The 21,993-nt window shown below is 43.8% G+C and overlaps 2 protein-coding genes across 4 annotated transcripts in view; one reads left to right on the forward strand and one right to left on the reverse strand.

Annotated features, from left to right (window-relative positions):
- Positions 1-1,466: 1,466 nt before the first annotated feature.
- On the forward strand, positions 1,467-20,804 carry CYB5D2 (cytochrome b5 domain containing 2). The gene is made up of 5 exons (XM_083379516.1): positions 1,467-1,734; positions 6,247-6,387; positions 7,069-7,255; positions 9,702-9,957; positions 20,423-20,804. The coding sequence occupies exons 1-4, from the start codon at positions 1,482-1,484 to the stop codon at positions 9,913-9,915; spliced, it is 795 nt and encodes a 264-aa protein (XP_083235642.1). The 5' UTR covers positions 1,467-1,481; the 3' UTR covers positions 9,916-9,957; positions 20,423-20,804.
- The window catches only part of ANKFY1 (ankyrin repeat and FYVE domain containing 1), a 75,318-nt gene continuing 69,126 nt past the window's right edge, over positions 15,802-21,993 (reverse strand). For all 3 annotated transcript variants that reach the window (XM_083379505.1, XM_083379506.1, XM_083379504.1), the window contains 3 exons: positions 21,823-21,969; positions 20,804-20,894; positions 15,802-19,805 (listed from right to left, as the gene is read on the reverse strand). In XM_083379505.1, coding sequence (XP_083235631.1) covers positions 19,673-19,805; positions 20,804-20,894; positions 21,823-21,969 — 371 coding nt within the window. In that variant the 3' untranslated portion in view covers positions 15,802-19,672. The remainder of the gene's footprint in view (positions 19,806-20,803; positions 20,895-21,822; positions 21,970-21,993) is intronic.

Consider the following 21,993-nt stretch of genomic DNA (forward strand, 5'->3'; position numbering starts at 1 on the left):
GAACTATGGCTTTCGTGCAAAAAAATTGACAATTTTTGTGACAAGCTATAGTGATTGGTTTGGTAGCTTCCTAGAAACCATTCTGTGGCATGGATGTAGGTCAAAAAGGTGGAGGAGCAGGTGACCATTGATAGGAGGATAAAGGAGGCTGGTCATCTCCTTGGGGGTTCTAGTGGCTTTATGACTTCATCCCTGCAGGCAAAAGTGTCAGTTACTGTCAGTTATCAGTTATCAGAATGAAGATGCCTTCCCAGAGGTAAGCTGCTCTTCAGTGGGACTCCTGGACACTGGAGAAGATTAGAGGGGTAAGTGAGGGTGAGAGTTTGGGTTAGGTTTAGGTGAGGGTGAGGGTGAAAGGCTGAGGTTGACGGACAAGCTAAGCGGGAGGGCGAAGTTGAGAGGATCAGAATCAAATTCAAAGGAAGGAAGACATGGAGGGGAAGGGGTATGGGGAATGGGAGGAAGAGAAGGTAAAAAGGGGAGAAGGGAAGGGGGAAAGGAAGATGGGGAAGGGGAGGGGGATAAATAGGTGGAGTGAGATGTGTAGGGGAGGAGGGAGAGGGGAAATAAGGGACGGGAGGGGGATGAAGAATGAAAAGGGGAAAGCGGAGTGGGCCTGGGAGGGAAAGGGCAAACGACAGGAAGAGGAGGGAAGGTGGGCAGAAACAGGGAAGGGGGAATTATGCCTTTATGACTTCATCCAGGCAGGTCATTATCAGAGTGAGGGAGAGGGAGGATGAGGGATGGGGAGGAGGTTGACGCTGGCAAGCAATGGAGCTGGAAGAAAGTGTTTCATGTCACAGAAACCATTTCCCTCTAGGACCAAAAAGGGATCAAGCAGCATTTCCAAGCTCCAGGATGTTTCCCCCCCCCAACTTTCCAGTCTATCCAATAGAGTAGCTCTGTAATTTCCTGTTGGTCTCCTACCTATTCAAATACTAATCCGGTCCGCTCGTCCTGCGTAGTTTCTCAATTGGCACAAGCACTTTCAGCTGTCGATATCACACGCGCTCGCAAATATGGAAACTCTAAAGACTAAATCCTTACTGGTTTCATAGCCTCTTTGCTTGTTTCCCGCGGCTTATGTTTTCTGACCGAGTCGGAAAAACCATAGAAATCCTGAAGCTCGGAATTCGTGCCTCTCTAAACGTTTTTCTGTTCAGAGGCACAGGAGCACTTCTTAGACCAGGGGCAGGCAGGCAACCTTGGCTCTTTTATGACTCGTGGACTTCAACTCCCAGAATTCCTGAGCCAGCCATGCTGGCTCAGGAATTCTGGGAGTTGAAGTCCACGAGTCATAAAAGAGCCAAGGTTGCCTACCCCTGTTAGAACATACCGGCGCAGAAAAGCCAATCAGCGACATCTAAAACCGACGGCCAATGAGCTTTCAGGGAATCGTGACGCGTGCCCCGCCCCGTTGCTCTCCAGGAGCCATTTTGAGTGCTGGCTCCTGCCCTTCCCAGCCGCTCAGTGCCAGCCTCATGCTGCGGCTGGCGCTGGCGGCTCTGGCTCTGGGCTGGGCGGCCGCTTGGCTGGCGGTTCGCGGCTTCGCTCCCTGGCGGTGGCTGGGGCAGAATTGGAGCGGGGAGGCGGTCCTAACTGCCGCCGAGCTAAGCCGCTACACGGGCACCGAGGGAAGCCCGGGACTTTACCTGGCCGTGTTGGGGCAGGTGTTCGACGTGCAGCAGGGGCGCAGGCATTACGGCCCTGGAGGCGCTTACAGCTTCTTCTCAGGTACCCGCCTCCCCATCCCTCTTGGAAAGAGGGCCCGTGCAAAGGGTGAGCCTTTCTCCCCGCGCTCGTGTGCGGGGCAGGGCGTGCAAATAATAATAATAATAATAATAATAAATAATAATAATAATAATAATAATAATAATAATAATAATAATAATAATAATAATAATAATAATAATAATAATAATAATAATAATAATAATTTTATTTGTATACCGCCTTTCTCCCAGAGGACTCAGGGCGGTGAACAGGGCAAACATATAAAAGTACAAAGATACAAAAGTTAAAAAAGAATTAAAACGAAATGCCCAAGCTAAAACAATAAGTAAATATATTTAAAACAACAATAAAATCCCAACCCATCCCCCCATCAGGCCAGGCCGGCTTGTTCGAACAAATAAGTCTTCAGATCGCGTCGGAAGGAGCAAAGGTCGGGCGCCGTCCGGAGCTCAACCGGTAACCGATTCCATAGCTCCGGGGCGCCCACAGAGAAGGCCCTCCCCCTGGGGGCCACCAGTCGACATTCTCTGACCGGTGGCACCCTGAGGAAGCCCTCTCTGTGGGAACGCACAGGGCGGAGGGAAGTTGACGCCAGCAGCAGGTGATCCCTAAGGTACTCCGGACCCATGCCATGTAGGGCCTTGAAAACCATTACCAGAACCTTGAATCTCACTCGGAAGACAACTGGGAGCCAATGCAGCTCACGGAGAAGAGGTGTAACATGGGAGTATCGGGAAACTCCCAACACAACTCTCGCGGCTGCATTCTGTACCAGTTGGAGCCTCCGAGTGGTCCTCAAGGGCAGCCCCATGTAGAGAGCGTTGCAGTAGTCTAAACGAGAGGTCACGAGCGCATGAGTGACCGTACGCAGGGCATCCCGGTCTAGATAGGGCCGCAACTGGGGCACCTACGTACATACATTCATTGGGAGGCGAGTCCTATCTTCCTTCTTTCCAAGGGGGCCGATTCAAAACTGAAATGTCTGGATCTAGATTCCAAGCCCCATCACCCATCTCGACAGCTTCTGACTCTAGATGTCTATGGAGATTCTCGGTCATCCAGGCCATAGTTGTCCCAAAGATGCTTTTTCACCAGGCAGCTTTCTTGCACAATAAAGTCCAGTTGCCTCGTGAAAAAGCATCTTTGAGACTCCTGACTCTAGGTATTCTCAATGAGCACTCCCCTTTTATATCCTTCCAGAGGACCACCGCGTCCCATTTATGTTTCAGAATATAAAGCACGAAGTTTTGACCATTGATTGATTAGCTGCCATTGGGTCAGTTTTGACTTTTAGCAACCAAATAGATTCCCCCCCCGCCCCATCCCTACTCTATTTCTTCAAGTCTTCCATGTTGGACTCATCACCATTGCAACTGAACCCATCCATATTGCTGTTTGTCATCCTCTTTTCTTCCATCTTTTCCAGAGATGGCTACATACAGCTTGGTTAATTATGTGGAAAATGCATAACATTTATGAAGTAGGATAATTCGAGCCTGCTCATTTGTCCCTAGAGTGAGTACTATGGATTGATGTGGTTGATGATCCAAAGGATTGCTTTCTTGCCATTCATGGTATTTTCAGTAGCCTTCTCCAACATCAACGTTCAAAGGTGTCAATAATGTTTCGGCACTTCCGGTGGCTCCGCGGCGACGGAGGGAGCCTTCCCGGGCTGCCCGCGGCTCAGCTGGTGTTTTTTCGCCCGAAACAGCGCCGATCAGCTGTTCGGGCGAATCTGAAGCCCCCTCCTCGGGAGAAGAGGAGGAGGTGAGCCCCCAGGTGGGGGTTGAGTTCTCCGGGGCCGCCTGAGCTTGGAGCTTGGGCGGCTGAAGGATTGAACTCCCCCGTAGCCTGGGCTGCTCCCAGCTGGCTAGCGTCTCTGCTCCGGACTTCATGGAGCAGAGCCAGGCGTCTGCGACCATCCCTGCTTGAAGGAGAGACTATGAAAGGGAAAGAGCAGGCAGAGCAGTACAAGAGGGAAAGATGAAGAACTTAAAGTGAAAGTGCGTCACAATTGTAAGTAAAAGATGGCGGCTAAACCTCCCCCTAGAACTTTTCGGAGTGCTGGAAATTCTCCGGTGCAACAACAATCATTGCTGCAGGCGTTGCATTCTCCTGATGTATTGACATCGAAGGATCTTGAAAAACATACCCAGTTAATTTTGGAGTCAATGGGTGTTAAATTTCTACAGATGGAGGAGAAATTGGAGAAATTGGAGCAGAGAATGGAAGAAAGGATGGAACAGAAACTTAGAGAAATGAAGGTAGACATTTTGTCCTCAGTGCAAAAAGTTGCTAAATGTGTGGAGGTGCTGGATGATCAAGTGCAAGATTTGATTCAAAAGAATGCTTTATTAGAAGCAAAAGTATTGGAAATTGAAGATTTAAAAGACAAAATCGACAGTGAACAGAGCTTGGCTCAATTTTACCAGATGCAGTTTGCTGTGAGAATTAGAGGCCTAAAAGAGAATATTAAGGAAGATTTAAAGCAGCTGGTTTCTGAGGCTTTTGAGGGAGTATTGAACCATCCAGCATCTGAATTAAAACAAGGTATGGACAAAGTGTTTCGTGTGAATTCGTGGATTGCTAAACAGAGAAAGTTGCCTAGAGATGTGGTGGTTTATTTTGTAAAAAGGGAAATTAGAGATGAAGTTATACAAGCTGCCTACGATACCAAAGTTGTGATTGCTGGTCAACAAGTTTTGGTTCTAAAAGAAATTCCTCCAAAGATTTTAAAGAGAAGGAAGGATTTTATATTTCTTGTGCAAGAGCTCAAGCAAAGAGATATAAGGTTCAGATGGGAGATCCCAGCTGGGTTGAGCTTCATGTATGATGGCAAAAGGTACTGTTTGAGTAATGTGAAGCAAGCGCATGATTTTTATAATAATGTCTTGAAAGTAACCCCATCAACACTTCTGGAAGCTGCAGAGGGATCTGGAGAAGGAGAACATCAAGAGGATGAAGATGCACAGATAGACGAGAAGGGTACAGGAGGAGTTCAAGCTGCAACTCTTTTGGATGATCTTAGAGAACAGAGGGTGACGCGTGCTGCCTTAAAACGCTCAAAAAAGGAAAAAAAATAAGATCAGTAGAAATCTATGGAACTTCCACAAAATATTTATAGTTAAGTGGTAGTTGTGTTTTTTTTAAAAAAAAAAAAAAAAAGTTTTGGGATGCTATGTATGGTAATAGATTTTTTTTTTTAATTTGGAATTAATGGACAACTTACTACAGAGGAAGAGGAAGAAAGTTTTGTGGGTTAATGTGGGTTAATTTGTGTAAGAACCATTTATTAATGTGCAAATGAGAATATGTTAAGGTAATAGTGAATTGTGGAAGAATATAGATGGGAATGATGCTAGTTTTCTTTTATTTTAGTTTTTTATATATATTTAGTATTATTAAGGATTGGTTTACTATATACAAGCTAGAGAGTGATGGATTTTAGAGTTTATAATTGTTAGTATATGATTGTTTATGATTGCCTTTTAGATATATACCTTGTATTTTGCTCTGGGAAGTCGGGGGGGGGGGAGGGGGGAGGAGGGGAAGTGGAGGGGGGGAGGTAGGGGAGGGAGGAGGGGGAGGGGGAGGGGGGGAGATAGGGGGGAGGTAGGGAGGGGAGGAGGGAGGGGGAAGGTGGGTTTTTTTTAAAGGAAAATTGTATTTTATAAAACTTTTCAATAAAAAAAAAAAAAAAGGTGTCAATAATGTTTCTACTCTACAGTCAAACCTTTGCTTCCATACCATGGTTTGCATGATTCTGATCTTTGTAGGGATACCCACACATCATGACATTCGAATATCTTTTCCAAGGCCTTCGTGGTTGCTCTGTGAAGAGAATTCGTTTAACTTAATTTATGTTACTATTTTTAAACATTTTAACTGTATTTTTAATGGTCTTGTTTTGTTATTTGTTATTGTGTGCACCGCCCAGAGTCACAAGTGTGAGATGGGCTATTAGACGCATTTAATAAATAATAAATCTAAAACTGAATGATAACATTGGTGTCAAGAGCCTGCAGAGATTTTGCAAATGTATGTAATTTATGGACTGCTAAGTTCCCAAATTACTCTGGACAACTTACGATTAAAAACTAACTTATTAAAAATAAAATACAATACACTAGAAAAGCAAAGTACAAAAACAAAACAAAAATGTCCTGTCCCCAAGCCCAGACAGAACCACCAGGTAAATGGTTATTTGAGGGGACTGCCTTGATTAAATCTGCTGCCCCTCCCATTGGGTCTGTGTAGGTGGGATCAACCCTTGTCTTTTTGATCCTGTGGCTGCTAAGTAGCTGGATTCACACAAAATGCTTCATCTGATTGCCTAAAAAAATGAAATGGTTTCATTTGCCCCTAGTGAGTCAAAGTTTAATTTTGGTTATTTTTATGGCTTAGATGTGTGCAGAGCTAAACTGTTTTGTTAGCTGATATAGAAATATCATGCAAGTTCAGAAATTTGGTTAATTTGGTGACAAAGCCGGTGTTTTCTTCTTATTTGTCCAGGGAAAGATGCCTCCAGAGCTTTTGCCACAGGTGACTTCACCCCAGCTGGCCTGGTGGATGATGTTTCAGGATTATCACCACCACAAATGCTGGCCATCCAGAATTGGCTTTCCTTCTACCATAAGAATTATGTGCATATCGGTATGTAGATGCCTTGAAACCACAGACACCAATCAATCTTGTTTGCAACAACTTTTCAGCCACATTTTAATGTGTGTTTTTAATTCAGCTGATAAGTTACTTCAAGGTAAGATAGGTGGCCGATAAATTAAAATAAATAAATAAATATATAAATAAATAATCTCTTGCCCATCTTCCTATGAACAGTCAAAATGCATTGTTCCTATTTGGAGATGTAAGAATCTCAGGTTTATTAAGAGAATGTAGAGAGTTTAAATAATTTAGGACACTCAATGGAATTTGCCTTAACCTATTACTTATTATTTTATCAATCTGGAAGGAGCTTGTAGTCCAGAACCTTTTATCTTTGCTTTCATGTCAAGTTGCTTTCACAATTCAGCAAAGAAACAGGCTCTGATGTGAAATTGTAGTAAGTAAACTTGACAAGTGCACCAAAGTTGTGTACATTTAAAAGGGGGAAAAAATCAGAAAGGCTGGAGAGCACAAAACTCATATTATTAGCCTGACCAATTTTCCCATTGAAACTTTATTGTTCAGTGTATAACAAAAAGTTACAAGTGAGCAAAACCATGATTAAGCTAAGCCAGGCATGGAAAAATGTAAGTACGTATGGGCTATGTGTGTCTCAGGGATGAGTGTACCGTGACGTGTATTCTCTCTCAACTCCCTCATTTTTCAAAGGTAAAGTAGCTGGACTATTTTACCAAGAAAATGGGGAACCTACCAAGGTTTTGGAGGAGGCCCAAGATCTTATTGAAGAAGGGAAGAAGCTGCAGGCCCAGGAAGTCGAGCGAAAGAACCAGTTTCCACCTTGCAACTCTGAATGGAGCTCAGCTGGAAGAAGCAGGGTCTGGTGTTCCAAGCAGAGGTAGGATTTGCAGTTACAACCTCTAAGGAGGACATGATGATAGTGAACCCACCAAGTATAATTGTATGATGCAGGTATTGGATCCATGCATCAGTCATAGCTTGAGATTCATTGGTAACTCTTTGTTATGTCATGCTGAAGGTGGGTAGTCTATTGGTAGCAGGGAGAAAGGTTTTCTATTTGTCTTGCTGCTTGTGATAGTAGCTTTTTTAAAAAATAAATAAATAAACGCAGTGCTCTTTTAATGCTGCAGTGGGGGTATGATGGCTTAGTGGTTAAAGATGCTGAGCTTGTGGGATGGAAATCTGGCAGCCCTGGTTTGAGACCTGGGCACCATGCAACCCCACCTAGCAGTTCAAAAATAAGCAGATGCAAGTAGATTAATAGATACTAACATTGTGGGAGGCAACAGCATTCCATGCGCATTTGGCATATAGCCATACTGGCCACATGACCATAGAATATGTGTTAGGACAACCCTAGCTCCCTTGGCCAAGAAATAGAGATGAGTACTGCGCCCTAGAGTCAGACACCACTGGACCTTTACTACCTTTTACTACCTGTAGGTCTCGCTTAAAAGCAGTTAATTGGGATTGGTTGTAAAGTGCAACATCATGTGACTGTTGATTAGTAACAGCAGTTCTGGCAGTCCCCAGTTACTGTTAAGCAAGGACCTCATGTGTTTGTAACTTCCAGCTTTCCCATTGGCTTTGATTGTGGGAAGCCAGCAGGGAAGGTTGCAAATTGCAATCACGTGACTGCAAGATGCAACAATGGTCATAAATCTGCACTATATTACGATGATAAGATTGAGGGGATGCTGCAGTGGCTGGAACTTGGAAGACCAACCATAAATATCATTCCTTCAGTGCCCTCACAAGTTTGAGTTACTGAACATGTGGTCATTAACTGAGGACCATTTGTATAGTTCTTACCTAACGAGAGTGCCTGTGGCAATAGATTATCCATACTTGTTATAAACTCTGGTTTAGAGCAGGGCTTTTCAAGCTTTTCACAGATTGTACCACTTTTAGGATATGGCAATATTTGAGTACCACCAGTCGCCTAGCAAGGTGTCAAAACCTTGACCAAAAAAAGGGGAAAAAGTGATATGTAGTCCTCAACTTAAAACAGTTCGCAAAGTGACTGTTCAAAGTTACAACACTGAAAAAAGTGACATGTCCATTTCTCACACTTATGACCGTTGCAGCAGCATCCCCAGGGTCAATCTACATTTGGATGCTTGGCAACTAATTCATATTTATGATGGTCATGGTGTCCCAGGATCATGTGATACCCCTTTTGCAACCTTCTGACAAAGTCAATGGAGACACTAGATTCACTCCTTTTATATCCCCTCTTCTCTCCCTTCTTTTATATCCTCCTCTCCCCTTTTATATCCCCTTTCCTTCTTTTATAGCCTCTCTTCTCTTCCCTTCTTTTATAGCCTCTCCTCTCTTCCCCTCCCCCTTCTCTTCTGTGCACCTCCAGCTGATTCCTCTCAAGGCTGCGCTTCTCCCTCTCTTTTGAAGTCCCCTTCTTTCTCCCTTTGTTTTTTTTCCCTCCCTCTACCGCCAAAACCTTCATTTTATAGCCTCTCCTCCCTCCCCCCTCCCCAGTTTCTCTTCCATGTGTGCTGGAAGTGCCGATCCTGGGGCTTCTGTCTTGCCCCTGCAACCCTGTAGAAGCGTGTGGCAATCCTGGGCTTTGCCCAGCCCCCATAGCCCTGCAGCTCCAGCTGTCTCTCCCTCAGGCTTGTGCAGTGCTGCAGCTGCTTCAGCTCATTCCCCTCCCCCACTACACTTGTTTAGGATGGTCGCCTACCACTGGCCAGTTGCCAAAGTACCACCAGTGGTACACATGCCACCAGTTGAAAAGCCCTGGTTTAGAGCACTGTTTCTCAACCATGGCAACTTTAAGACCTATGAACTTCCAACTCCCAGAATTCCTGGGAATTCCTCAGCTGACTGAGGAATTCTGGGAATTGAAGTCCACCACAGGTCTTAAAGCTGCCAAGATTGAGAAACACTGGTTTAGAGAGTTGAGTGGCTCAATTTGTAGCTTATCCTGAGTCAGAATGGGAAAGATTAAATATTTTCCCCCCTATTTGGATCAGTATCTATAGCACAACAATATCTATGTATTGATAGTCTGAGTTCTGGCCACAGGCTATATTTATAATACCACTAATGTTGAGTTAAAACATGTTTGCATTGCAGCCCAGAAATGGTGGAGGACGCAGAAGCACTATCAATAGCTTTTTAAAACAGCTGCATTTTTCCCAAGATTACTTAGCTTCCCAAGATTTCTTAGCATCTGATCTTAGAATAAGACATAATTGCTTTTAAGAATTGCAGAAGCTGCTGCGTTCACACACTTTAAAACACCACTATTGAACATGTCAATTCTTCCCATTTCATTCATTTCTTCTTTTTACGGTTTTCAGTGGGGGTATCAGCCGAGAATGGTCTGGTGTACCTAGGAAGCTATATGAACCAGGATCCGGTCACAGCCATTGTGTTTGCATAAAGAAAGAAGATCTGTTTCCTGGGCAAGAGAAATCTATCCAGCTAAGCAACCAAGGAAAGTTGAACAATCTTAAACTCCAGGAATACGAAGGGTGTCACCCACTTTCTGAATGGTGTGCTTTAACAGAATGAGTCAACTGTACCTCACTGGAGAAACACTTCTACACAATCCAGGTATTAAAGGGAGCCACTTTTAAGGAAACTTAACTATGTATTTTGACACACTGTCCTAATCTAAAATTATTGTTTGCAAAACCTGAATTTGCAATTAAAAATCGCTCTTTAAAAATAAGAGTTTGTAAAACATAAGGTAAAAAAAATAGGAACAGAGAGAGAGAGCTCTAAGCATTGTGCATTTAAAAACATGTCAGTTGATGCCACGATTCTCTAAACAGGATTCTAGTAAGGGAGGAAGAGAGAGAGAACATTGGCCCTGAAAAATGGAGGTGTAAAAGGGGCTCCTAATGCCTGCTTCATAGGTCATCAATACCAGCATTTGAACTGGAAGCATACGGGTAGACCATGATTTGCAACTGGTCACTTAAGAGTTACAACAGACCTACTTTAGGACTACGGTCTGTCCCCGGAGTCACAACTGAAATTTAGGCACTCAGCAGTTGGGCAATATTTATGGCCATTTGTATTGTCTTGTGGTAACCTGACCACATTCTACAACTGTTTTGCCCCAAACTGGCATTTACTTCCAAACAAAATGCACCCATAGTGAACCATTGGTTTACTTAATGATCGCAGCAAAAAAGGATATAAAATCAGGTCAGTCTGACACCAAACCATTTTATGACTGTCATGACTCATGACTGTAATGGGTAGGCTCTATTACAGTTGTAAGTTGAAGAATACCTGTAACTGATTTTCTAACTCATATAAAATGGCTGTACTGATACAACTAAAAGGTAAAAATAAACTTTTGACCATCTAAGTCGTGTCCAATTCTAGGGTTGGTCCTCATCTCCGTTTCTTAGCCAAGGGAGCCAGCTTTGTATGAAGATGCTTCTGTGGTCATGTGGCCAGCATGACTATATGCTGAGGGGCATGGAACTCTGTTACCTTCCCATCAAAGTGGCACCTCTTTATCTACTTGCAGTTGCATGCTAATTCAAGCTGCTAGTTTGGCAGGAGCTGAGGCAAGTAACGGGAGCTCATCCCATTACGTGGCGTTCAAGTCTCAAACCCGGCCTTTAGCTTTCCAGCTGACAAGCTCGCGGTCTTTAACAGCTGAGCCATCATGTCCCTTACTTTGATATAACATGCAAGACTAAAATATTGGATCTGCACAATCTGATCATTTTATAAACCATGTTTTTGCATACAGTACAAATTTAATAACTGGATTCACTCAGCGGTTAAAGGTGTTGAGCTTGTTAGCCAGAAAGTTGGCAGCCCGAGTTCAAGAACTGTGCTATGTAAAAGAGTGAGCTCCCATTACTTGCCACAGCTCTTGCCTACCTAACAGTTCGAAAGCACGCAAATGTGAGTAGATAAACAAGCTACTACTTCGGTGGGGAGGCAACAGCATTCTGTGCGCCTCAGCATACAATATAGTCATGCACTGGCTCCCTTGGCTAAGAAACATACATCAGTACCGCCCTCTAGAGTCAGAGACAACTGGACAGAGGAAACTTTATCTTTAGATTAACCCTGCTAAATTATGGTTTGTTAGATAACCTAAAGTGTTTAATATTCTTGCTGCTCTTCAGTAAACATGTCTATTCAGCTCCCATTTGATGTGTTGTATTGTTTCCAATCTGGCTTAATTTACTACTTCAAGTTATGGTCTGTATTAACCATCAAACGTACCTTTTACGATCTTGAGCAAATTGTAATATCAACACATCTGGAAGACATCAGTTTGGTGAAGTGAAATTTTTTTTAAAAAAATTTCTGGATAAAAATTGGGGATCACTAGTATCAGTATTCAGTTTGCAGCAATATACAGTTCTTCTGCTTGACTTCTGTAACCATGAACTTACTGGTGTCCAATTCAATTCAATTGCTTTATTACAAGAAATTACAAGTTGGCATATAAATATTAGAAAAATACATTGCTTTACAGGGCTTTAGAAGGAAAGATTGTAAAGTAATAGTTTAAAAAACGATTAAGACTTTGTTTCTCAAACTAAAAACAGCAGCTAAAAACAGGCCATATTACTTGCAGATGTTTAGTTTCCAGCTATGAAAGTGGTATTAGTGGTGTGTTGACTGCAGTAACCCGTCTGGTAGGGACAAGACTATAGTTTTGTATTGTCGATCCATAAGGACAGCTATGCCTTTTTAAAAAAAAGTATAAGCAAAACTTATTTAATACAATACACACACACTAACTTTAAAACAAGGTAGCATGTTTGGAAATAACTACTGTATATTAGACATTATGAGCTTAATTCTGTCACCTGATGTTGTGACATTTAGATTTAGTACCTGAGTTGCTGTGTGGGAGAACCAAGGCTGGAAAAGTTTCCTCTTCCATTAATGTCCCTCTGAATTGAATACAAGACTTTACACTATTCCTTCATAAGCCAAGCATTTATCCTTTCCCAAACACAAATTAGTCCTTTTAGTAATCTGCACTGAGAACAGCTTAATGCTACTATAAAACTCATGGCTAGGCAGGGTCAGAGAAGGCTGAGTTTAAGCCATGCTGTAATGAAGTTCGGTTTTAAATTACAAACAAGCACAAACTCCTAGAGTGATTATGAATTAGTTTCAGTTTCAGTTTTATTTAATTTATATACCGCCCTTCTCCTTGGTGGGGACTCAGGGCGGTTCACAGGGCATATATAAAAAAGACAATACAAAAATTAAAAAAAAAGATTAAACCCATGCCCAGTTAAAAACAGTGAACAAATCTAAAACAACTATTAAAACCCATCCCCGTCAGGCCAGACCAGCTATTTCAAATAGGTGGGTCTTCAGGTCACGACGGAAAGTTCGGAGGTCTGGTGCCATCCGGAGCTCCACCGGCAGTTGGTTCCATAATGCCGGAGCGCCCACAGAGAAGGCCCTCCCCCTGGGGGCCACCAGTCGGCATTCCCTGACTGGCGGCACCCTGAGGAGGCCCTCTCTGTGGGAACGCACAGGGTGGAGGGGAGTTGACGCCGGCAGCAGGTGGTCCCTGAGGTATCCCGGACCCATGCCATGTAAGGACTTAAAGATCGTTACCAAAACCTTGAACCTCACCCAAAAGACAACTGGTAACCAATGCAGCTCGCGGAGCAAAGGTGTAACATGGGAGTACCGGGAAACTCCCAAGACAACTCTCGCGGCCGCATTCTGTACCAGTTGGAGCCTCCGAGTGGTCTTCAAGGGAAGCCCCATGTAGAGAGCATTACAGTAGTCAAGGTGAGAGGTCACGAGCGCATGAGTGACCGCACACAGGGCTTCCCGGTTCAGATAGGGCCGCAACTGGCGCACCAGGCGAACCTGGGCGAAAGCCCCCCTAGTCACGGCCACTATATGATCTTCCAGGGTAAGCCGTGAATCTAGGAGGACTCCCAAGTTGCGAGCCCTATCCACGGGGGGTAAGAGCTCACCCCCCATAGAAAGAGATGGAACATTTTGAATGTCCCGGGATGCCGGAATGTACAGCCACTCAGTCTTGTCAGGGTTGAGTTGAAGTCTGTTCCTCCCCATCCAGACCCGAACCGCCTCCAGGCAACGGGACATCACAGCGAGGGCATCACTGGGGTGGTTTGGGGTCGAAAAGAAAAGTTGGGTATCATCGGCATACTGATGATACCCAACTCCAAAACCATGAATGATCTCACCCAGCGGTTTCATATAGATGTTGAACAAGAGAGGCGAGAGAACTGACCCCTGAGGAACTCCACAAACGAGAGACCTAGGGGCCGATCTCTGTCCCCCTGCCAACACCGACTGCGTGCGTCCCAGGAGATAGGAGGAGAACCACTGAAGAACTGTGCCTCCCACTCCCAATCCCCTGAGACGCCGCAGCAAGATCCCGAGCCCTCCAGAGATCATTCACCAGAGCGACCAATGCCGTCTCCGTGCTGTACCCGGGCCTGAAACCCGATTGGTAGGGGTCCAGATAATCCGCTTCATCCAGGACCAGAGGGAGCTGATGCGCCACCACACTCTCGACAACCTTCGCAAGAAAGCGAAGGTTGGAGACTGGACGAAAGTTGTTCAAAACAGCTGGGTCCAAGGCAGGCTTCTTGAGGAGAGGTCTCACCACCGCCTCCTTCAAGACGGTGGGGAAATAATCCTCACTCAAAGAAGCAGATATAACCGCCTGGAGCCAGCCTCGTGTCCTCTCCCTAGCTGCATAAACCAGCCAGGAAGGGCACGGGTCCAACAAACATGTGGAGGAGCTCAGCCTCCCCATAATCCTGTCCACTTCATCAGGGGTCACAGAATCAAACTCTTCCCAGGTAACATTGACAAGACCGCCCGTGTCCTGATCGCCTGACTCTGCCCAGCTGGAGTCCAAACCGGTCCGAATCCGAGCGATTTTATCCGACAGATGTTGACTAAATTCCTCGGCACGACCCTGCAAGGGATCCTCCCTCACCTCCTGATTAAGAAGTGAGCGAGTCACCCTAAACAAGGCGGCCGGGCGATTATCTGCGGACGCGATGAGGGTGGAGAAGTAATTGCACCTCACCACCCTCATCGCTGCGAGATAAGACCTAATATAGGTTCTTAACCGCAACCGGTCGGGTTCGGATCGGCTAGACCTCCAGCAGCTCTCTAGGCCCCGTTTCCGACGCTTCATCTCCCGGAGCTCCGCGGAAAACCATGGAGCTCACTGGGATCTGCGCCGGGTCAGGGGCCGCAAGGGTACAACCCGGTCAAGTGCCTCAGTGGCTGCCCTTTCCCAGGCTTCCACTAAGGCATCCGCCGAGCTGTGAGCAGTGGAGGCAGGTGGGGACCCCAGCGCCGCTTGGAATCTATCAGGATCCATTAAGCGTCTGGGGCGGTACCATCTAATTGGCTCCGTACCCCCACGGCGGGGGGTGGCAAAACGGAAGACCAGCCGCAGGAGATGATGATCGGTCCATGACAGGGGCATAATAAATGGAGAGCCCCCACCTAGATCATCCAACCACCGTCTAGATAAAAAAATCAGGTCAAGGGTGTGGCCTCCCTCATGAGTTGGCTCTGAAATTACTTGCGTCAGGTCCATGGCCGCCATGAACTCCCGAGCTAGCTCAGATGAACCTCCCAGGGATGGTAGATTGAAGTCTCCCAAAACTATAAGTTTGGGAAACTCAACCACCAAACCCGAGAGGATATCGAGCAGCTCGGGCAGGGCTGCCGCTGTGCGACTAGGCAAAATGTACACCAGCAGCAAGCCCAACTGCGCCCCAGGACCAAATCTCATAAAGAGAGACTCACACCCGACTATCTGAGAAACGGTGGTCTCCCGCGGACATAAGGTCTCCCTAATGGTAACCGCCACTCCCCCACCCCTGCCATGAGCTCGTGGCCGGTGTAGCACCCGGAAGCCTGGTGGGCAGAGGTCAACCAAAGGGACCCCACCCTCTGGGCCCAACCAAGTCTCCGTGATGCAGGCCAGGTCCGCATGCTCACCCTCAACTAAATCCCTAACGAGGGGAGCTTTATTAACCACGGACCTAGCATTCAGGTACACCAGCCGGAGCTCAGGAGGCTGCACATCCTCGCTCCCGGCACCTCGGGGAAGAAGCAGAGGGTCGGAGCGCCTCACCGCTTGTAAACAGCGGAGACGGCCTTCCCGGTAACGATACGGCCCTCTGTCCATACGCCTGCTGCCATACCCCAATGTCGTGGGAATCGGCAATCCCACGACCCGCTCCGGAGCCCCAGATGTAACCACACCCCGCTCTCCCCGAACGCCGTCAGACCCAGGCCTGGCCTCCAACACAGTTGTTTGGCTACCCTCCACAGGCAGACAACCACTACCCCCCACCCCCCTCCCCAACCCCCTAAAAAATTTGACTAAAAAATTAACCAGGGGCCTCTTATTAAATTTATATCGAGAGCCCCTGGCCTATTACCTCTATAGATTTGTTCATACAACTTTTTTTTTAACATGCTAAGAAATGAACAAAGAAACATCAATGTTTAGGATTTTAGGCTCAGAACTAATCAAGAAACTGGTCAGTGCTCTCAGAACACTGAAAAGGCAAACTCATGTGACAAAAATATAATTATCAGACTATGCCTACCTTCCACAGATTTAAATTATATCAAGTTGAGCTGACATGTTTTCTAGCAAGAGCTACCTTTTTATGGCACATGGTAACCATTCAGAAAAGGCAGGAGGGGGAGGGAAATGGAGAGCAGGTTATAGTTTACAGTGGTCTGAGACAGGATGAACTGGCTACAGAGTAATACTGAACAATGTCTACGAAACAACAGTAGATTTGGGGTCTAAAAGTATTCACAGATGAGGCCATCTTTCTAGAACTTATAAATTATTTCCATGCTCACATGCTGGATTATACAGTAAGTACTTTCACAAATTATAAGACTGGAGCATAAAACGTTTGTTACCATCAATCTCACAATGTAATGATGAAAAGGGAAGGGCTTATGTTAACTTGGTTCACAAGCTGAAGTCATATTCTATCCCAAGCTTGAAATGCAGAATAAGCAATATGGGGAAACTGACCAATGACTGAAGTTGCGCAAAAGGGAGGGATGGAAAAATGGGATCTAAATTTGGGCACTTCTCTCTTTATAATTGGAAAAGTTAATTTACTGCTGAGGTTTAAGCATCTTAAACCTAAGACCATGAAGAATCAGATCACTTTGAAGATGAAAAACCAAGCATGTGTGACAACATGAAAATTAACAATAATCATTGTTGCTTCCAAATTTCTAAAAAGTTGCACTTTTGTATTGTTCCTTGAAGACAAATCAAGCACCTCTCCCTCCCATGTGCTCTGAAACAAAGAAAGCAAGATCCCTGGAGAGTTTCAAATACCAAATATTTGATTCCATGGCCAAAGCCAACACAGATAAAAGTACCTCTGTCAGTTGATTTACAGTTTTGTAACCATCTTTAGAAATAGTGTTACACTATGGTCCAAATTCTCATATTCTTTCAAAACATTTAGCCACTTTTTTATCATGTAATTTGCAGATAAAACTATACCAAGAAGGAAATACTTCAGCATTGATAATGAGTGGTCAAGCCACCACTTAGAGGTCCGCATTGAATTAAGTGACAAATTAAGAAAATGCAGGCAGTGTCCTTCCTAACTCCCCTTTCATTCAACGGCAATTGCCATTGTTTAGGTTTAAGTACAAGCCAGAGGCTGATGTTACTTGCTGGACCTCAAGACAATCAACAGAACCATCATTTTTACTCCCAAGAGTTTGAGACCACAAGTTCAGATCATTAGAACAAATAATATCTCAGCCAATTTATAGTCTATCATGATACAATATTGCACAAGGGAAGCTGTCAGGTCCTCAAGTGTTACACTTATACAATGACTAGCAAGAACATTTTTCTTTAAAATAAAACAAAACACTAATTTGTGGCCAGTCAGTACAATAGGCTCAGATACAAGTGTTTTTATTAAAAGTGCTTTACAATTATTTCTTTTGTGCAATCCACCAAGTCCATTTCAAATTCAAGCACAATGCCCAAGGAGAATAACAGAGAAATTCCATTGCTCAATTGATACTGAGGGAGGCCTGCTTAATTTTGGCATGTTAATGATCTATCATATATACAATTTACAACCCGGAAGTGGTTACATAATTTCCATAATGCCGGTGCTGAAATATGGTGATGTATCTATGAAAAAATAATTCTTAAAATGCCAGAATCACCAAGGTAAAGTGAAAAACTAGCAATTTGTTCATCTTCCACCTACATTTGGCCAGATGGAAGTGTGATGAGTTATTACCAGCTGAATTACTGGATTTCCCATCTATTTATCCCAAACAAGCTGCCTGCCTACAGCCTCACAAAGTAGCTTATTTCCTTGAGGGGGTAGAGATTGCACTGATTACAGGTTAAATGACAAGAGGTTCATCCTTTAGAAGCAATCAGATACAAGTAGGAATCCTAGAAAAGGACGGATAATTACCAAGGATCCCCTAATCATTGAAGGCAGAGTTCCAGTTTTTCACCCAACAGATCAGAAGGGCTAAGCAGCAAACTGGGATCCAATTTGAAATGTAGCATTGACTTCTTTCCCTTAAGTTTTTTTCTACTCCATTCACCCGAGATTTTGCTTATACATTATAAAACTGTTATGTCCCTCAAATCACAGAAATATATTTTAAAAAGTAGCACTCTTGTTTGTGTATGTGTATACACTCACCCATGTGGTAACATTACAGGATACATTAGTATTCTACAAAGAGAAAATGCAATTTTTAGTTAAGTTATTATTTTTCTCTTCCCTTACATACATATAGACACTGAAAAGTAGTGGTTACTGAAGGTAAGAGTGACAGACATTTCAATTAACCCATTCATGAAGCAATGGAAAGCTTGCTTATCTTCCAGGGTTTGGTTCAGTTTATATTAAGATTGCACTTACCCACCCCAATCTTCTACATTGAAGTACATGGTGGTTTGAACCCAAGAGACCCCCTTTTTTTTGCTGTGTTAAACATGTGACAAATAGTCCATTGTATATATTCCAAGATTTTAGAAGGGACCTGCTGGGGCACCTGACAACAATAAAATGTCCTTGGCCAAGGAAAGAGACTCACAGGAGACAAGCCGGCAAGCCAATTCTATTTTATCTGGTTCAAGACAGGCATCTCCATAAGCATGGATTTGATATGGAGCTGCAACTATCATCTTAATGCCTAAGGATTTTGTAAGAAATCACCTTGGTCTGTCCCAAGATTTATGGACAGAGACCAGCTCCAAGGGTCACTGACTTGTTGGATTGCTCTACTGGCACTATTCTACCTCTCTTGATGACCCCTGTCTCATCATGTTGGCATTTAGCCATCTTCACACGCTCCCTAGTAGCATCACCACTGCATGCTGGGTTAGTCCCACAGCATTAGACCTTCCTTCAAATTTGACTGTAAACATAGGACTATTTGCAAAGTTTTTGTTACATTACTGAAAGACAGCTTGGATTATTATTATTTCTTAAGAAAACCCCATGGAATTTGGTAACAAAGTTGGCCTCATCACTCCCTGATTTTGACACAGGAGAGCAAACAAGGGTTCTGAAAATCCAGGAGCTTTAATCAGCCTCCTTTTCAACAGGAGAAGTGGTAAAGCTTTCATTATAAGGCCACACATCATTTTCAGCAATGCGTTAAAACAAAAACTTGACTTGCGGTCAATCTCTTTTTGGGCAAAAGCAGTCACTATGCCTGGCACAGCTGCCCTTTGTAAAAAAACAAACAAAAAAGTTAGAGAACGCACCAGAATGTTCTCACCAAGAAGTAACAAATGGGGCAAATCAGCACATACTTACCCAGAAATGTAAGTGCTAACAATATCATTTCTTTTCTTTTAAAAAATGTGATAAGACTTTAGAACAGCCAAGTCACAGTTTTATCACCAAGGAAGGCCTTTTTTGTTGCATGATCAGCAAGTACAAAAATCTTGGTTTGCAATGGCTCTGAACTGGAAACAGAGCAGCTCAACCAAATCATGGTGTTTTTCCCACAGAATCTCTGTAGCAGTCCCAGTTTGTTCCCAATGCAGTTTCTAACATTATCCATTGTTAACATTAGTACACCCCCCCCCAAAAAAAAATTCATATATACTGGAATATAGCATTTGCATGGTCCCTTAAGTTGGTCAGAGTCTACTGTAACAGGAAGGCAAAGTATGGGCTTCCCCTTCTCCATGAGACATGACTTGGGATAGGCCTGTTACAGGTGGCAGGGGAAGCACTCACTCCTTGGGAGTTATTTCCCTCCTCACAGCCAACTAGGAAACACCCCCAACAGTCAAGACGTCAAAGCAGGTGTTGCAAACACGGACAGGCTTGTTCAATTCAAATTTGATGATAGGAATCTCCTTGGTGGAACACTTATGGCAGAGCAGACGCCCACAGTGCCGGCTGCAAGGAACAAGGAAGGAAAAAGATGTGTTTAATTCATCCCTGTGACCTGTTTACTATAAATAACGAAGGATCGGTTTAAGGAAGAGAAGGTTACGAAAATTATTAAAGAGTTTTCCACAACACTGAAAGCTGTTGGAATTTATATGGCCAATCATTAGAGCTAGGTGTCCATGTAAATTTAATAAATAATATGTAATAAGTAACGTGGTTTCTTTTCAAATCAGAGTGGTTGACTCTGTAAAAGCACAGGCTGGAAGAAAATGGGAGGATAAAAAAAAATAAAAGTGTGGGTGAAATTGGAGAAAATCTACGTAGCTGCTAAGCGTTAACACCGATTTCATGGCACATTGTGTGCCTGCCTGCCTACTGAATTCCTATACCCCCTTATCACACAGAGGGAGGTTTTATCTGGGTCTTTGTATTCGTCTTCAATTGAAATCAGTCCTTGCTTTCAGAAGCCAAAAAAGATGAATTTGAAAAGAAACTGGAAGCATTACTTACAGCTTTTTTTTTTTTGCACAACATATTTTATGCCTGATCTCTATTTTTCATGGATGAGGTTGCTACCTTTATTTTGTATTTATTGTATGTTTTTAACCTGAATTCCCAAACAGATTTGTAAACCCATCAGTAGGGCTTCTGGAGAAAAGGCCCTCTTTCTTCAGTTACCACCTCTAAAACACGGACAAGAGGAGAGAGACCTCATTCCTGATCCTACGATTTGGACTAAATGAATGAAACAGCAGAAGCAGCTGCTTTCTGGACCGTGAAAGGGCCAGATTTCAAAAAGGCACAATGAACTCTATTGGCAGCTGCACTGTCCATCTCAAAAAACCAAGGTAGGACAGAAAGATTAAGTATGTCAGGTTACAAGTCCTTGGCTATGTTCCTTATTTTTTTTAAAAAAAATAATAAAATAGAAATAAAACCACATTCATTTATGCAACAATTCATCCCTTGATGTTCTTAAAATATCAACACTCAAAATAGATCACCAGTGATGCTTTCTCAAAGTGACCCCAAACTTGACACCGCATTCGTAACAATTGGAGCCGTCACACCAGGGAGGTTCCTTGAACAGCATGTCTGCAAAAGAAAGGGCAACAATGGGAACCTACAAGCACTATCCATGTCTTCTAACCCACTTTATTTAGGTAAGCCTGTGTTTTGTTTCTCTAAACCCACTTTTAAGCAAGACTTAAGCTCTTAAAGGCAGATATGTCAAACTCGGGACATCGCACAACATATCGGAGCTTTTTCCCCATTGCCGGCAATGAGGTGGGCGCGGTTTTGTCATGACGCGTCTGGCCCGTGGGCCGGCAGTTTGACACCCTTGTAGTTAATGGGATCCATCCAACTTCTTCATAATCTTTAGCTGGGCTAAAAACCGCACAGAGTAGAAGTTGTAGAAGTAGCTACTCAAAGATCTTTCTTGCTTTACCCTCTTAAAGGTCTGCTCATAAAGGAGATTATCAGGGGCCATCCCATTAGCAGATGACCAACAAGTAGAGAGAACTATGGGAAAGTGGCTACCTGTATGATAGAAGTCAAATATAGTCTCAGTTATAAGTCCACTTTCTCCAGCTATTAAACCACATACTAAGCCTGAGAAGACATTGTGGGAGGAGAGCCATGCTGGCTACACAAAAATCAGGAGGTGGCTGGTGGCACTTTTCCTGCATAACAAGTTTTATTGAAAGGGGAACCTTTTCATAACATCTGTCTGTCTGCCATTCTTCAACTTGCTTGACAATCTTCTTTACCTGTGTTTTCTTTCAAGAAATATAAAATTTGAACCACAAGATATAGAGGAAAGACTCAAGAGATCTATACTTTTTTCCCCATTCCCTCAATTAAAAAAAAACATTTCAAAGAAATTTGATGGGCAAGTAGTGGCTATTTCTACCTTTTCCAAAGAGATGATTTTGGGTTAAAACAGCCCACAGCCTGCTTCACTTAGTGACAGAGAAATCTGTGAAAATGTTTTGGACATGCAACTTTGCAAGATCCTTACCCAGAAGCCGGAAGAGAAGCTGTTTAGTTGCTACTTGATAGTTGAAAATGTTGATCCCTTGATTGTTGTTGATGCCCAAGCGAGCACCAGCTCTCACTATAGCCCGACACAGATTGGCATTTCCCTTCGTGTAGGCCAAAAGGAGCACTTGAAAAGAAAAGAAAAATGAAG

The sequence above is a fragment of the Vipera ursinii genome (genome assembly GCF_947247035.1).
Source record: "Vipera ursinii genome assembly, chromosome: 1".
Taxonomy (NCBI): Eukaryota; Metazoa; Chordata; class Lepidosauria; order Squamata; family Viperidae; genus Vipera; species Vipera ursinii.